Source organism: Hippichthys cyanospilos, chromosome 12, assembly GCF_059441005.1.
Source record: "Hippichthys cyanospilos isolate Australia breed blue-spotted pipefish chromosome 12, RoL_Hcya_1.0, whole genome shotgun sequence".
NCBI classification, from domain to species: domain Eukaryota; kingdom Metazoa; phylum Chordata; class Actinopteri; order Syngnathiformes; family Syngnathidae; genus Hippichthys; species Hippichthys cyanospilos.
In genome coordinates, this window is record NC_142380.1 from 6,791,723 (window position 1) to 6,808,662 (window position 16,940).

Below are 16,940 nucleotides of genomic sequence, written 5' to 3' on the forward strand. Positions count from 1 at the left end.
AAAAGGATTCCACACTCAAGTCATATCAAGCCAAATTTCTTTATATAGCCCTTGATCACAAAAGACTACCAAAATAAATTCAATTCGAATTACTGCAACATCTTTTCTAATTCCTGATAAATTCTCTATGATGTTTAGCATGTTAGCATTAAGCTAACTGTATTTCGCTAGATAAAATGCTAAGTTTTTAGTTTTATATTTCAGTGTTTCACTAGACAATTCTTTGAAGACTTTGGCAGTTTGCACTTTTTGTATGCATAGTTGCCTGTAGTAGCAGCTGTTGTTTTTAAGTGTAGAATGAACACATTTATGCTGATAATTAAACTGGTTAGCATCAGGATAGCAGACTTTTGTTTGATAAAATCGTATATGCTATTTCATGCTCGCTTGCGTATATTGTTTTAGCATCTCAGCATTAAGCTAGTTGAGTTTTGCAAGATAAAATTTTATTATATTGTTAAATATCACATTTCAACTATACAATTCTTAGAAGGCTTTTGTAGTTTGCTCTTTTGTATGTCATGACTCATCGTCCAGTGTAGCGATGTAGCAGTTCTTTTTAAGTTTAGAATTAACATAGCATGTATGCTAAACACTTGTGACTAGCATCTCAGCATTAAGTTAGTGTTCTTTTGTTTGATGAAATCATATGTTTTGGATGAATATTTTGAGGTATAAATATACAATGCATAGTTGTCTTTTGTTGTATGTGATTTGTAAGTGCTTCTGTTTGGTATGAGCAGCAATTGTTTGAAGTTTTATAATTACTGCAACATCTGCAGTAAGGTATTTTGTATTACATGTTAGCAATAAGCTAGCAGACTTTCTTTAGACAAGTCATATGGATTGAACGTTTTTTTTTTTAAATATACTTTTCTAAATTTTTATTTCTAGTGTTTTTATGTTGATTTTAATTACCGGTCATTAGCTGCTGAAGAAACGATAATGACTATACATTGAATTCCTGAATCAATATATGTTACTTACAGCCACAAATGTGCGTTGTGGTGGTTTAACCAGAAAGTTATCCATAAAACTATATTCATACTCAAGCGTGGTCCTAATCGCTTTAACACTTACATGCAGTGACTAAAGATACAATGATTTCTACCATTGTAATTCAATGAAGCGCTGCAGCAACTGCATTATGCAAAATAAATAAATAAATAAATCTTCCTCTGGCTGCACTACCCAATGAGGATGCTGCATGAGGACAAGACGCTGGTGTGTTACTGACTATTACATAACAAGAGCCCTCGCCGTTCCATTCATGTGACAGCTTCAGATACACTGACTGCACGATAGTGTAGCAGAGGAGTCAGAGGGAGGACACTGAAGCGGGGGATGGGGGGAGGAAAAGAGCAAGACAAAAGTCAAGTAAATTTTGCCTTGTGTGAAGAGCTTTCAAGCTTGCATTTGTACTGACAGTACCTATATGCATTTTACAGCCATACAATCGATATACAGTATAAATACTACAGTCCATTCAGTAAGATAACATGTTTTTTTTTCCTTCGATATTGCATTGATGATTTACTATACCTTCTTTTGGAGTCAATGTATTTTTATTTTTACAATTCTCAGCAATAAGATGATCCGAACGACACAAAAAATACCAGATGCAAACGAATCTGGAATTGATTTTTATCTTATAGTTGTTTGTGAGGTCTAAGCATAAGCCAGTAGAAGTTACAAGTCAGAGAACGCCAATTCTCCAAGTCGCCACTCTCAATCCTTTATTTTTCATCTGTCACCTCCTGCCCTTACAAACCATGCGACTCCCCTCGCTATTCCCGCATGCTATGACCATAAACTTGTTTCTATTTTTGTTGCAGCATCACGCTTCTGTCTCCAAGCGGCTAAATTTAGCCTCCCCTCGCATGGGGCAATAGAGTGGAATAGTTGGAGCTAAAAATAGGAATTCAGGTAGCGTACACGGAGCCCCCCTCCCTCCTCGATCCGCTCAGCTCTCTCACTACACCCCCCATTCATGCATATTTATGGCGAGCTTTCTATTTGAAGCCGATGCTGATCTAAAATTAGCCCACGGATCAAAACAGCGCCCACGACTTTCCCTCACCGCCGGTTGACTTCCAGTTTTCTTGCTGGTGCTCATTTGCTTTGAGCTCAGCACATGCGGGTGGACCAAGGCTTACACACACAAATCATTGCGAGGTCTGCAAGGGAAAAGACTGGTAGGATGATTTCGAAATGATCACATGGGAAATTACAGAATGTGATTAGTTTGTGTAGCTGAAAAACGGATCTGTTCAATGTGCAATTGAAATTTAAAATGTAAGAAGATACTCTTCTGTATATTTTCTCAATAAAATACAGACATACGCACATATTTTCCTCTTGGAAGGAGTAATATATATATTTCAGCAGGAGAAAGGGCATCTATTGCTATAATATGCTTGTCTATAATAAAAATTGCAGGTGGGTCTGGAACGTGAATGTAGTGAGAAATGAGGCAATCAAACTGAAACTTCAGGGTGAACGTCAAAAAGCGTAAACTAGAGTTGTTTCTTTTACTTTGTTTATGTCCGTTATACTTAAATACATGAACTGGGTGATCCGGTGTGTTTAAGGTCGAAACAGGAGCACCCGGCCGTACGTCCCTGGAGCAAACAGTTCCCATAGAAACAATGTGCCCCAAATATGACTCCATTGTTTTTGCGTCTTCCAAATGCCCAGAAGTCACACCCGCCCACTTCTTCTCTGCTTTCTTTCACACTCTCTGCGATAGTGCTAAAAATACGAACAACTTAGTGCAATTACTTCAAAAATAACCCTGAGCGTGTTGGATATTTTCTCGTAAGTGATGCTCATGTCTCGTTGCTGTAAATTGTCCATGGGGACATGCTCCCTCTACTGGGCATTTGTGGCACTGCAAGAAGTATTGCATATGAATGACGTGTAAATAGACAGGAAAGGCTATTTAAAATAAACCTGCACAATTTAACGACAGAAATTCTGCATTTATAAAATCATGCCTTGAAAAAGTGATATTGTCCAGCTAAATTGGGACGGTCCTGGCCCACGAATTGACAAAATTTGCATATAAGTGACACCAAAAGAAACACAATGGTAAAAAAAAAACAATACCAAATACCGGTACTACAAATTCATCAAAATCAATTTTAACTTGGCTGGTAGTGATAAAATTGCCACTCTCAGACAGGTTTTCATTTAACAATGTTCAATATTGAGGTACAGTAGTAGTTTGCGGTGGTGTAGAACTAAACAGCCTAACAAGACAAAAAATAATCAGGTGTATTTTTCCCCCGATTTTATCTACATTTTTTTGCGTCCAATTAATCTATATGTGATAACATTTTAATTTGACGCACAAAAGTCCTTTGGAAATGTATGACTATGAGTAATTCCTTTAGTAATTCCGATAGCAGCTGAAATAGTGGGGCATTTTTAGTGGGGATTAAAAATGATATAATTTTACGTATATTTATACAACTTTCATAGATAATTATCTCATTTATCGTCACAGCAGCAAGTTGAGGGGTGTAAAATGTTTGTTCTTTCCTTAGAGGGGCTTTGCAAGAAACAACTGAGCACTGATCTATAGCAACAACATCTTTAAAAAAAAACAAAAGAGAAAAAAATGTAAAGAGAGAACCGTATTGCGTCGTCGTTACCAGAGAGGCCGACTGGTTGAAAGTGTGATTGATGGCACCCTGTGAGCGGCCTCGATATCGGACACCCTGCCTGCGTCACGGCCTGTCACGCCAACGGCAATCCCGTCTGGGGGCGCTTCAAGCATAGGACAGAATGAGCGTGGGCCTGCAAGTGGGCGGGCCTACCGGCAAGCTATCGAAGCGGGGCCAGCTGTCACCTGAACCTTCATGTATTATTCCTTTGGCTCCTGACCCCTTGGACAACCCATGAAGCCTTCCAACTAACTGGCGACCGGTCATCTCACTTGTGACACTCATGACAACAAGTGCAATAAAAAAATGTATTGAAAATTACAGAATCTTTTAAAAAAAATTGTAAAAAGTGCACACATTCAGGGCCATATTCACTCTTTCAGTGTCATGGACGAGAATACTCATCTTTTAAGATAATAAAAAGTAATTAAAAATGATAAATAATACAATTCTCATCAAATACTTTTTTTAATGGAGGGTAGCTGATACCATTGACTAGTGCTTATCTAATATTAAGCCAATTGAGGACTGTAGTGATAACTTTGACCATTGGATGGCAGTGTTGCAATACATACAACACAGATATTACATACTTGTAAAGAATGGAAATCAATCTTTCATATGATACCACCCATGTTTACATAAACATAACACAAGATCTTTTGTCGGCTTTGAAAGTTGAGTGAAAATGCTAAATATACTGGGAACTCTAAAGATTGCCTTTTCCAATAACGCTTGGCACTGAAAGAGTTAAGAAATAAAGCAACAGTACTTAAATACCTAAAAGATTTATTATTTTTTCTTTAATTTATTAATTAATTCTTAATTGATCAACCATTTTAGACCATCCTTGAGCCAAACGCTTGAAAAAATTTGAAAATAAAAATCACACATAAAAGTATGTAGTCTCGAAAAAAAAATAAAAAGACATAAATACAGCTTTGGGATCGAAAGAGTTAATATTGCACGGTAGCTAACATATCGCTTATCCTACCGATAATTATTCACCCGAACAGATTGCGAGAGATCACGGGCAAAGGGGCGATGCGTTCATGTGCCCTTTTCTCCCTTACTGACTAATCCAGCTTGTTAAATAAAACAGGACGGAAAGCAAAACCAAAGTCTCGCCACGGTGCAAAAACACAGGCAAGGTTGCAACCCGCTCATGTTTAAATGACAGCTGAGCACAGTCATACGTTATGCAACGGCGTTTTAACATGGCTGTACTGTATATCCATTGTTCAGAAAGAGGGTGTAGACTGTGTTCTGAATGAATGTGAACCGGTGTAGCGTTGGACAGCCACCTCACTGACCTTTTGCTTGTGATCACTGCTGATATGTGTGCGAATAGGTCAATTCTGCGTAAGGCAAGTACGGCATTCCCCCGCCGTATTGCGATTCATTGTTCGCTGCCACGCTTAGGCGACTTGTTTTGCGCGTTAATCTGAATTTTGCGCCTTTAGTGCAGTTCAAACAGTCAGTGTTAGTAAAAAAAAAAAAAAAAAAAAAGTTTACTTGCAGGCCTTATGACCTCAGAAACTGGTTTTGCTCTTGCCACGTGAAGTGTAATTGCACATTCATGGCACCAGGTGGTGCTGCGGCACTATCATGCTCAAAGTCTATGGTTATAAACTTTTTAAATGTAACTCAACACTTTTTTTTTAAAACTCACAATAATAATTATTGTGACTTAGAAATATTTAATACATTTTATTCAGGTTTAAACGCTTAAGATATTGTTGCTCCTGTGTTAATGTTCCAGATAAATGTTCTCTCTTTCCTGGGGGGCTTTGCAAAGAAAACATGAGGCGAAGTGGCAAGATTGTGCTAACCCCCATTTAACATGCGCTTGAATGTGATTGTCATTCTAAACACAGCCACTTCCCCAGTTATAAGAGGGTGTGCACACTTCTGCAAACACATTACTTTACCCCTTTAAAATAATTGTTGTACAGGAGGTGATAGACAGAAAAAATTTAAAATGAGTTTTATTACTCTCATTTTTTAATTATTATTTTAATATCAGAAAATAACAACATTTGAAAGGGGTGTGTAGACTTTTTATATTGAGTGGATATGCTCGAATATCATTGTATGCTGTTTGAATGTGTCACTGCTCCATGTGTTATTTGGTCCAAACCTTTATTGTAACATTGAGGCGGGTTTTTCATTGGTTGTGTATTTTAGTATTAAGCTAGTTTGATTTTTTGGATTAGATTAAGAAGTGTGGTTGAAAGTTTTAATTTTAAAATGTGCAATATTTATCTCTGTTCATTTTTAGCAAGCAGATTTCTTTTTTTTGAAAGTGATTAAAGCATCAAATCGAACAAATGTGCAAATTCCAAGTCATATGAGAGTAAAAGAAGTCAACAAATAGCTTGAGTTGCAAAGCTGTGATCAATTTGCATGTTTTGCAACCAGGTAATGGCAACATGACGCACGCACATAAAATGAACAGCTGGTTTGTAAACGAAGCAAGCGTGCGTTAGTGCTAGCGCACTGTGATTAAGGTGGCGCCCGGACCGCGTCAAGCCACTGGCGTGTGTGCGTACAATTATTATTGGATGTGCACGTCTTTAATCAGCGTCAGAGGCCGGCCGGCAGTCTCAGATCTTTCCTTTGGAAAACAATAGCACAGCCTCCGTGACCTCTGTTGCACTTTACTGGGAAAGGATTGAAGGGCTTCAGCATCCAGGTGGTTAGAGCTCAGATATGATTATTTATTACAGTCGAGCCCTTTATCTTCACAAAAGTATGTTGAACTAGCTGAGAAATTGCAGCAGAGCAGTCTAGTTATTGCAACCTTGGCAAATTATGATTTTGTTGCTTGATCCTGAGCAAAAATAAATAAATCAACTCACTATGTATGAAAAAAAAAAATAACGTTATGTTACAATTCTGGCATTATGTTACAAATGATGGAAATTCCTTTTTTTTAATGATATAAAAGAATCCACGGGAACGGGTTTCAGCTTATGAATGTCACGTGACCACAAGTGAGCCATGACTGGCCGTTATTTGTCATCCATGAAAAATAATTTCATGTCAAATTAATTCTAGGCAAAACATGACTTTTTACTGATAACATTGTAAAAAGAAATGGACTATTCCTGTAATGCACAAATTATAAATCATAATTGTCCAAGATGATTGAAAAAAAAAACGGAGATTTTATTTTTTTATTGATCTCTCTGCCCTAGATACGATTCTGCCTAGCGCAGGTGGTTGGGATAACTTTGTACGAAGGTGAACATATCGTTAACTAATTTGTTCCAGACAGACATGAAATGACATCATCATGGCTCAAGTCTGTCTTTTCTGAGTCATCAGGCTTGGTGTCCAAGTCGCACAGGCAGAGCGCTGCCCTGTGGAACGGTCTGGCACCACATACAAGAGTGAGACAAGTGTGAGGAGATGACTTGGAAGCTTCCGAGGCGAGACGCGGGGAGAGGAAGCGAGACCGGGATAAATGAGATGAGGTGGAAAAAAGTTCAAAATATGCTCGCTAAAGGTGTCACGAGAAACGATTTTCATATTCTTGCCTGTCAGTGACAAGCAGAAAATTGAAATATTTTACCACTTAATGGCTGTGATTACAATTGTTGCCGTTTGTATCCTTTTTAACATTAATAAAAGGAATAAGCAATATAAATCAATTTTCAATGAACATTGACTTTACTTTTTACAGGATTTGAACAAGTTACAGGTTAGTCTAAAACTGAAAATAAAAACCATAACCCTTGAGCAGTATTTTGACCATTTTGGGTCATTTTCCTCCACATCATTCTTGCAGTATTTTAGCTAAAGAACGGCACACTTCTTGGTGTGATATCTACGTGGTCGCGCCATGTTGAACTTTGACATGTAGTGATCATCTGGGTGAAATTTCAGCTTTCTTGTGTCTTCTTTCAATGCTTTCCTTTTGATGTAAAATGCCTTGGATGCAAATATCACAGGATTGATCAAAATACAACACAAGGGTTCCGTTTTCTTTCTTTTTGTCTGAGTATTTTACACTTTTATAAATGTTTGTCGGGTTTATTTCTTCGCCCAGGCCCTAGATATAATAAAGACACCCAATATGGAAGGTTCATCACTGGATCGTAAAACAATTGAACAGATGGTAAGCCCATTAAAGTCAACTCAATCTGTTTATTCAGAAGAACAAATTGTTCTATGGATGCATACGTAACACCGAAGAACATCAGGACGAGTCATGTGTCCCGCCCTCTCCGTGAGCTAGATGAATGACCGCCTGAGACGCTCCCCTGCTAGACTAGCTACCATTCAAAGCGACCAATAATTTTAAAAAAACAGACATTTTAAGACATATTTATGATGACAAAATGCACTTCGGCTTGGGCTGCGCACTCTCCCGAAGGCATGCGATGACTTCATCATTGCTACAAACAAAAAGATTCATGTAGTGCAAGTGCCTGATCCTGGCCACATGGACCTGGAAAGTGGAGCTAACAATTTCCCCCTGACACAAATTCTCCCGAACAGATTACGCCTTCATGCAAACAAACGACTCCTTTTTTAAGCGGTTTGGAATCGAACCTATCGCATCGCATCCAACTTTCGCACTTGAGACAGCTTGAGAAATTAAGAGGACGATCATTTATCTTTCTCTTTTTTGTCCTGATCCGCTGACAAACTGACAGAGGAGGATCGGGTTTCGGCGAAACGCGCAGAAAAAGCCTAACCTCGGTTACCTCACTGGCATGCCGTGTGCCAAGTCTGCCATCTTTTCAGAGCTCTTACTTCATATTCGATCTCTGCTTGCATAAATCACACTGTTGTTTGTTGTCAGTGGTTGAGTTCTAAAACCCTCTTGGGTTTTTCCATCCTACTCCCAGCTGTCTCTGCGCGCCATTTCATCGCTACTTTGGTTTGAACTTGGCTCAGGTCACGCGGTGTTGACGGAAATGGAATCAATCCATTCACTTCGGAAGACAAAAAGCTCAAATTGTGCACTGCACACTTCTGGACACCACCCAGACTGAGTCCACCGTGAAAGAAAATATCCAAGGATAGATTATGGAACATATTACTGCGACGGTTTCTCTTATACAAGTGTTTTGCGCTAAATTAACATGATCGTATCACCATGGAAAATGGAGAAATGGAAAATAAATCTCAGTAAATACCCCAAATATTTTTTAAAACACTGAAAAAATATAATAAATACCCCTATACTGAAAAGATGTCTCTGTACGACCTCTTTTCATTCTGTGAAGCCCTTTGAGACTTCGGTGATTTAGGGCTATATAAATAAAATTTGATTGATTGATTGATTGAGAAGAAGAATTTGCAGGAGCCAAATTGTGACTATGGAGGCATCAACTGTTAGTTTTAAGTTGTCATATCATCAATGTCCCCTAGATGGCAGGCATGGTTTGGTTGGTCTTCCACTATAATTTGATAAACCAGGGATAGGCAACTTGTGGCCACCCGACCCCATTGAGAGTGGATTTATTATGAATATATGAATTGATAAAAATAAATGCAACTTTTTTTTCTTTACAAACCACAGATGAACATGTTTTCTATAGAAACCAGGGAAATAGGGGAAAAAAAAAATCTAAAAAAAAAAAACCTGAAATATTTTCTAAAAACTGAAGAAAAAAAGAATCGCACGTAGGCGTAAAGTTGTAATATCAGCATTGGCCCCTAGATGCCCGACATGGCTTGGTTGGGTTTACATCAGATCGCACCTTTTGCAGATTTGAAATGATATGATATGCAGAACAAATGTGTCACTTGATGACTATGGCTAATTCAGCTTAAAATATTACAGTCACAAATTCAATAGAGTGATATGCAATATCCAACTACATTACTATGAATACGTTGAAATATTTGGCCAATTAAATATGAACAATTTGGAATTATTAAACCGATGTCTTCTGCTGTCAGATGACAGTCTTACTTTTAACATACCGTATGTTCCGCACTATAAGGCGCACCTAAAAGCCTTTTTTTTTTTTTAAAAGCTGATGGTGCCCCTTATAATCAGGTGCGCCTTATATATGGATCAATCTTGAGATTGGAATTCGTAGATGGGGATTGAACTAATAAAGTAAGCATTACCTGTTTCTTTTGTGTGTTTACAGTTGAACAAGGTTGCTCATATTGACATTGAGTTGCTATGAGTTGCTATTGAGAGTTATTATTTGAGTTATTGTTATTACTTTGAGTATTACTATATTGTGATTGAAAAAGTTTTCAAATATGTCAATAATTGAGGGTGCGCCTTATAATCCGGTGCGCCTTATATATGGAAAAAGTTGTAAAATATGTCATTAATTGAGGGTGCGCCTTATGATCCGGTGCGCCTTATAGTGCAGAAAATACGGTGGCTTTAAGGCAAAGCCGAGTGCAGACACTGGACATATATTAGAACTTCACATTTGTGGTGTGCCACAGATAATCACAGCATTGTGTTGTACTTGCACACGAGGCTGATTGATGTAGTGAAGACGTTAACGTGAAAAAACGCAGTGCCTAAAAAGGTCATCGTTAAGATATCAATCACTCTTGCTTGTCTAATGAGAGAATTAAACATTTGAGCTGACGTGGCTGTTAATCTCACGTGTGGCTCCTTCACGCAATTCCTCAGGAGAATAATGGAGACGGAGACCTTTACTCTCCGGCATCCGCTCATTTTTTTTTTTTTTTCCCCCCATCGGGAGATTGATCTCCTGGCAAAGGTCAAGACCATGACTCAAAAAAAAAAAAAAAAAACAAGCTCCAGACGAGTTGTTGTGCGAATCAAGATTCTTTGGACTAGTGTTTGAGATAAAAAAAGTTAAAATGGGGACGTCAAAAAAAAAACTTTGTAGTGATATTAATCGAGTGAAGTTAGAATACCGTTTTGTTCAAAGTAAAGATAACAGAAGAAATGAAAAAAAAAAAAAAAGAGTTCCATGTTGGTCTCCTGGTAACTTCAAGGCAGAGTAATGTTCCTAGCAAGATGTCGTAAAAGATAATGATGACTTGCAAGCGCAGTCCTATGTTGGTGCTCCTCTGGGGCCTTTGTGATAAATTTGGGATCTTATGACTAAAAACACGCAAATTGGCTCACTGTTTCCTTTCTGACAGTTGAAAAAAATAGCACGCAAAAACAGTCACTGAGAGCGAGAAGAATGTTTTCGGAAACATCTCGGTGCTAGCTTAATATGAAAAAAAAATGTTGTTCTAAATGTTTAGTTTTTTTTATGCGCAGAAGTTCTCATCACTTTGGAACTCAAATTGAGCTCCATTTGGCTCGGAATGAATGGCGTGTTTCACGTGTGAGCTGTAGCCCACAGCAGCTTATGATTTTCAAGTTGTGTTTTGCAGTTATCCCGGCGGAAAGTGCATGATGATGGGATGATGTGTCTGAGGTGGAATTTTTTTTTGATTGACAGTGAAATGAGCAGAGGTAGGCACTTTACGAATTTTGGTTAGTCCGTCATTCATGGGCCTCATCAACAGTCTGACAAGTTTTTTTTTTTTAAATGATCCAAACTGTTTTTGTCACTCTGTCAGCTTGTCGTTTTTATTTTGCTAACATTTTAATCGTCACTTTTTTCAAAATTTAGTGATGGAGCACCAAAAAGTCTTATTGCTTACCCTATTTTTTTTTTTTTTTTTTTGTGGTCATATGTCATTTGGTGGTAATCCGTTAGTAACAGACTGGCAAAGAGCTTGTCTATTTAAATTTCTATTCAAAGCAAAATTCATTTCTGTGACCGGGATCAATTTATGAAAGTGTTTTAAAAATGGCCAGGTGACTAAAATTTGCTCTTGTTCTGGTTCAAATATGAAGACGGAATTGGGGCCGTTCAGGTCTAGTGGGGTACAGGGCCGTTTGGCCTCCCCGAAATTCCTTAATTATTTTGTATCATTTTTAATAGAAAGCTGTTTATCAAATGAACTTGAAACTATAAAAATATGTCATTGTTTCCTTGACCGATTATAGCATGCGTCAAAGAATTTCAGACACTTTTATCTTCTATTTTTCTGTGAGCGGCCCCAAGTGAAAAAGCGAAGACACCCCCAACCTACGATTTGTCTGTGTACGTTAGAGACGGGTGAAGAAGAAATGCAGCTGAAAAGACAAATGAGAAGGCTCTCGATTACCGCCTGCGTTTCTGTATGATGTCAATGGGCCCGTTGACAGCACACGGCGATCCCCACTTGTTCCCGCCGCGCACGGTGACGGTCCGCTCCACGGAAACGGAACCCGACCCGCAGTTGCTCGGCACGCTCATGGTCCCGTCGTCAGCCTCCTCTTGAGCTCAGCTCGGGCGGGCTCTCATCCCTGGGAAACGCCGCCCGCTTCCTGGTCTCTCGGACCGTCGCGGGAGTTGTCATGCCCACCCGGCGGAAACGGATGCCGGTTCTAGTCACCGAGCCGAACCGGACCAGGTGGGCTGATGTATTCCATTGTGGCGTATTCCTTTGAATGACACCTTGAGTTCCTCGTCTAGTTTTTGTCCTGAGGAGCAAAGGATGAGGTGGGTCCCCAACGTGGATCTTTACTCCAGATCTAAATGTGGCGCTGATCCCACTGCCCCCCCCCCCCCCCTCCCCTCCCCTTCGCTGCCTTCCGATGCGTCCACTCGCTCCCCTGCTCGTCTTCTGTTTCACTCGGCGCTTCCTCGGCTCCCCTTTGGGCGATCGCACCTTTTAATCACACAAGCAAAACAAAAACAAGTCCTTCCTCTTCCCTCTACTCACACTCGCCCTCTGCTCAAGTCTTTGTCTTTTTGTCTTTCTTTGTCCAAGTGCCCCTGCAGATTGTGCGTGTGTGCACGTCAGTGAGCAAATGTGTGTGCGGCCATGTGACCCAGCAAGTGTGTGTGTATCACGCACAAGCGGAACAAGTTGGAGACTGAGGTCAGAGCTAAGAAAGGGGGCGGGAGCTTAGCCAGCATGGGTTCAGCCTTCCCCAAACGTTTGAGCCATTTTAACCCCTCGCTCTTCTCCGGCCCACACAAGCACAGGACGAGATCTTCCTTTGGAGACACGCTATTATGCTTTGCCGATGTTGGAGCGGGCACAAGTATGCAAGGTGACCCATGGCCAAGCAGCCATGTATTTTTCAAGAGCAGAAATGTGTAAAGTAAATATAAAAGCGTAGCAGGTCGACCTTCTGTGCGCTCCTGCTGAAAAGTCAAACAGGAAATGTTTGGATATAAGACCAGGAAGATGAGGAGCCGGGAACCTACAGGCTACATTCCCACACTTTTCTTAGTATACGTTTTAAACGACCGTCTCTTTTAATGAATCGGGAGCCGTGAGAGCAATATTTGCTATTGCGGAGATTTGGAAGCTTAAGATAATCAAGAAGGGATGAGCCCCTTTGCTTCGGTCGAAGCTTTCTTTCAGTGAAGATTTCTAAAGTCTTGTTTTAATTACAGGGCAACAAAAGCCAATGAGACCCCATGGCATTATGGGGGAAAAAATTGTATGATTATATTATTGAGCCTAAAAGTACATTGGCAAATACATCAGAATGTACATCAAGTCAAAAATGTTTCCTTCACATTGTAAATGTTTACGTTACATCATCATCGTAAATTGATGAAGTTGCAAAAAGTGTTTGTTGACATTCTATTTATGTTATTACTATTTAGCAGTGCTCATTTTAATAGTAAAAAAATAGGATTTGGCATACAAATGTTGTTAGGTACTAACATGGTCAAGGAATGAATGAAGCTCATATCTCAAGGCACCACTGTATATATTTTGTGTTTAATCAAAGGGGTTGCGTAACACTGTCTTAAATGACAGTCGAAGTGTTTCAATGTAAAGTTACTACTGGGAAAAAAAGAGTTAAACAGACAGCCTTAGGAGCTTTTGACAACTGCTGGCTCACGTACGGACCGATGATTTGCCAGTTTTTCATGAGCGTGCGTCAGCGGGGTGGAAGAGGGTGGATTTTTGAAACGAGACAGACGCCAAATGTTTGCTTCTGCTCAGGATCATCCCGTCAAACACTTGAAATGTAAGCGCGGAGGGGGCATCCTCCGTGGCCCCTAAATGTTCAGCGCGGGTTTAGCGAAGCCGCGGCGCCCGTTATTAGCAAGGGGCCTCATGACATCACAAGTTGGCTACACAAAAGCACGATGGGCATTCCGGGATAACGAGCTCTTTCAAGTGTCACGCGTCATCATGTCTGTTTGCTGACCTCTGCTATATTGTCCGACAAAAGCGATTATGCTAAATGGAAAGAGTGCAAATAAACTCAACTGTCGATTTAGGAATTGTAATCTTTAATTCTGAGCGATTAGGATTTTAATCAATTTTAACAGAAAAAAAAAAAAACATATACTATGAATACTGATTTAAAATCCGTTGAATGTAAACTTAATAATCATAGTTGATGTGCAAAATAGCTATTCATAGCATGTGCATAACCTGCTTGAAGGGATAGTTTTGTCATTTTTAGCATAAAAAGCTCATATTTAGTCTATAATTAATTTGATAACTAAATTATTTTTCAATGGCCGTGAAAACCTTTGCAAACATTTTCTCTACTTGCTGTAGACTGAAAATGACATCATCTGTGCTCTAGGCTCGAGTAACGACCAATCATTGCTCATCTGTTGGTCATGTGATGTTCATAAGGTGAACCGTGATTGGCTGATCATTTGACCTGAGCCTTGGACACATGCAATGTCAATTTCATTCCAGAAGAAATGAAAAATATGTTTTTAAACGTATTAATTGTACGTAAATAGAAAAATCATTCAGTTTAAAAATGAACTCATTCCATCCCAAAAGTGTCTTTTTTTCGTTTTTACGAGTCCAGATATTCAATCCCAGGAACTCTTTATCTTGGTTATTTTTTGGTCTTTATCTATGTTTAGTACTTAAATAGTTCATTCTAGATAAATATGAACTTTTTTGCTATAAAATGGATAAATAAATGGACTATCACTTTAAATGGCACAGTGTAGTTAGTGTAATAATAATGTAATAGTAATAAAGTAATAAGAGTGTAATACCTATTTTAAACCTGTCTCGTAAAGCACTCATCCAGCATTCTTCCACTTGATTTCACGATTTAGGTCATTTTCAAATCGAATTAATTAGATGTATTGCCCTGCCCCATATCAAGCAGGTTACGTAAAAAAAAAAAAAAAAAAAAATGAGTGCTGCATACCCCAGGCTGAGCTGCTCAAGTCACATATGCGGCAGCGTTTAAACTGCAAAAGATTTATTGCCAAGAGGCAAAGTTACAACTCAGAAATACTCGAGCAAAGTCACATTTGCCAACTTCGTCCTGCTATGTCCATTAACAACCATCGAGTACAACCGCAAAATAGAAATGTCAAAACAATGACATCTAGTGGAACCAATTCAAAACTGTTGAAGCATCCAAGCAGCTTGGAGGAGTAAAACGCCACAAACATAATGAAGACAAAAACACGCAAAATAATATTTACCCCTGACAGCTGCAAGGAAGCATGAATTATTGGGTTTCCCCTAAACAGCATTAGGGCTCAATTCCAAAAGAAATTCTTCCATTTTACAAATGGTGATGTGCAAACAAAGACGCCACAGCAGGTGTCAGCATTGGGCTCTTTCTCCACGGTTATATTTATCTCTGCTAAGCGAAACGTCACGCTCCGTAGTAAAAGGCTGTCTGCATGTCATCTCATGATTCATTAGTGTGCCATCTGCTAGTAACGCGGCCGCATTTGGCGAATTGGCTAGATGACGGCACATATGCAGTACAGTTTGCACAAGTAGTATTGCAATATTTTACATTTCCATAAATAAGAAGATATTTTTAATCATTTAATGCGGTGGTTCTCAAATAGGGGATAAGTGAAGGCACTTCAAGGGGCTATGTGAGATTTTAAAGATGCAAAAATAGTTCGTTATTAAATAATGTCAATATTTCAAGAACAAAATCAAAGTTCATTCAAAGTTTTATATTTTGTAGACGATTCAATTTGATGATTTTAGAAAAAAAAGACTCATGTTTTTGTAAGAATGGAAAATAGTTCAAGCAATTTGGATGTTGCAGTTGAAATCCCCAGTTTTGAGAAAAAACGTGTGAAAGGTTTTGCCGCAGGTTTAACCTTTTGACTGCTTGAAAATGAAAGTCAAGATCTTCACAGGTAGTCCATAAATCATCAATAACCCAAAATATAATCCTGGTTGGCAAGAAAAAAGCCCCCCCCTCCCGCTTATCCCACTATTTGATAATGGATGGTCCCAAAGTCAGATCAACCACTTTTGTTTGTCTGTGTTTTAGCTTGTTTTATGTTTTCCTTTGCAATATCATTTTACTGTAAAGCAATTGAATTGGCTATGTTCTTGCAGCCACCTGTGGATAGCCTTTTTTTTTTTTTAATGAGCCAACAGTGCAGAAAAAACAAAGTAGTAGCAGAAGCATAGCCCATTTAACCGCAAATTACATAATATGGATGTAAAAGCTATTCTATTTAAAAATGAGGCTCAAAGGGGGGGTGGGGGGGGGGGGGGGGGGAGGCTTCCATGTAAGAGAGGCCATTGTTGGCATGTGGAAGCCCAAGGCGTAAGAGAGTCAGCTCCCCCCTCTAGTGGCTACAACCAACAGTCATCTGACGCCGTTGCATCACAGCCAGTGTACCCAGATGAAAATGTTCTCTTCGGAAGCTACGCATTTGTTGCCGAAGGAGACCCCGCCCCCCACCCCCACCTCACCTCTCTCTTATAGAATGTTACAACGGCGGCGGCTGTTGTCCGAACAAGAAGTCAGGCCCGCGGGAGAGGTGTCGCTGGCGAATTTGGGGCCGGCTATGTCACGGGCCGCCGCTCCCCTCGGGGATCGATGAAGCTCTCCGGGCCATTGGCCAAATCAGTCATGCTGAAACTATAGAGTACAGCGGTGACGCACGGAGGAGCCACACGGGCCGTATTGACAAATATGCCGCCTGTTGTGTCAGCCGACCTCTGACATTGACACCATCGCTGCCCTTTGCTTGTGTGGCCGTGGCCTCACTTGACATGTCGCTTTGCCCAAAAATTCTTTGCCACTCACATGATGTCTGGAGCTCACTTCCATTTGTCCAATTCGCGCATTGACTTTAGTTTCCTTTTAACCTTGAATAATAGCAGTCTTTTATTTTACATTAGGGCCATGGCTGGGCAATTGGGCAAGTTAATCCGATTCGTTCGACATTTTAAGAATCAAAGATTTGAAAGTGAAGTTGGGATTGTGTAAACGCGATTGTAATAACTTAGTAAGATAATAATTGAGATATCACTGGAATTAGACAGAATATA

At 39.5% G+C, this 16,940-nt stretch overlaps 1 protein-coding gene across 3 annotated transcripts in view; it reads right to left on the minus strand.

Moving 5' to 3' along the window:
• LOC148414623 (3',5'-cyclic-AMP phosphodiesterase 4C-like) overlaps positions 1-16,940 on the minus strand; it is a 47,692-nt gene that overhangs the window by 15,987 nt on the left and 14,765 nt on the right. Inside the window, exon 1 of one of the 3 annotated variants that reach the window (XM_088430164.1) lies at positions 11,796-12,154. The exons of the other annotated variants lie outside the window; for them this stretch is intronic. Within the exon in view, the coding sequence (XP_088286290.1) occupies positions 11,796-11,926 (131 nt within the window). The 5' untranslated portion in view covers positions 11,927-12,154. Of the gene's footprint in view, positions 1-11,795; positions 12,155-16,940 lie in introns of those variants that run through there. 3 annotated transcript variants of the gene reach the window in all.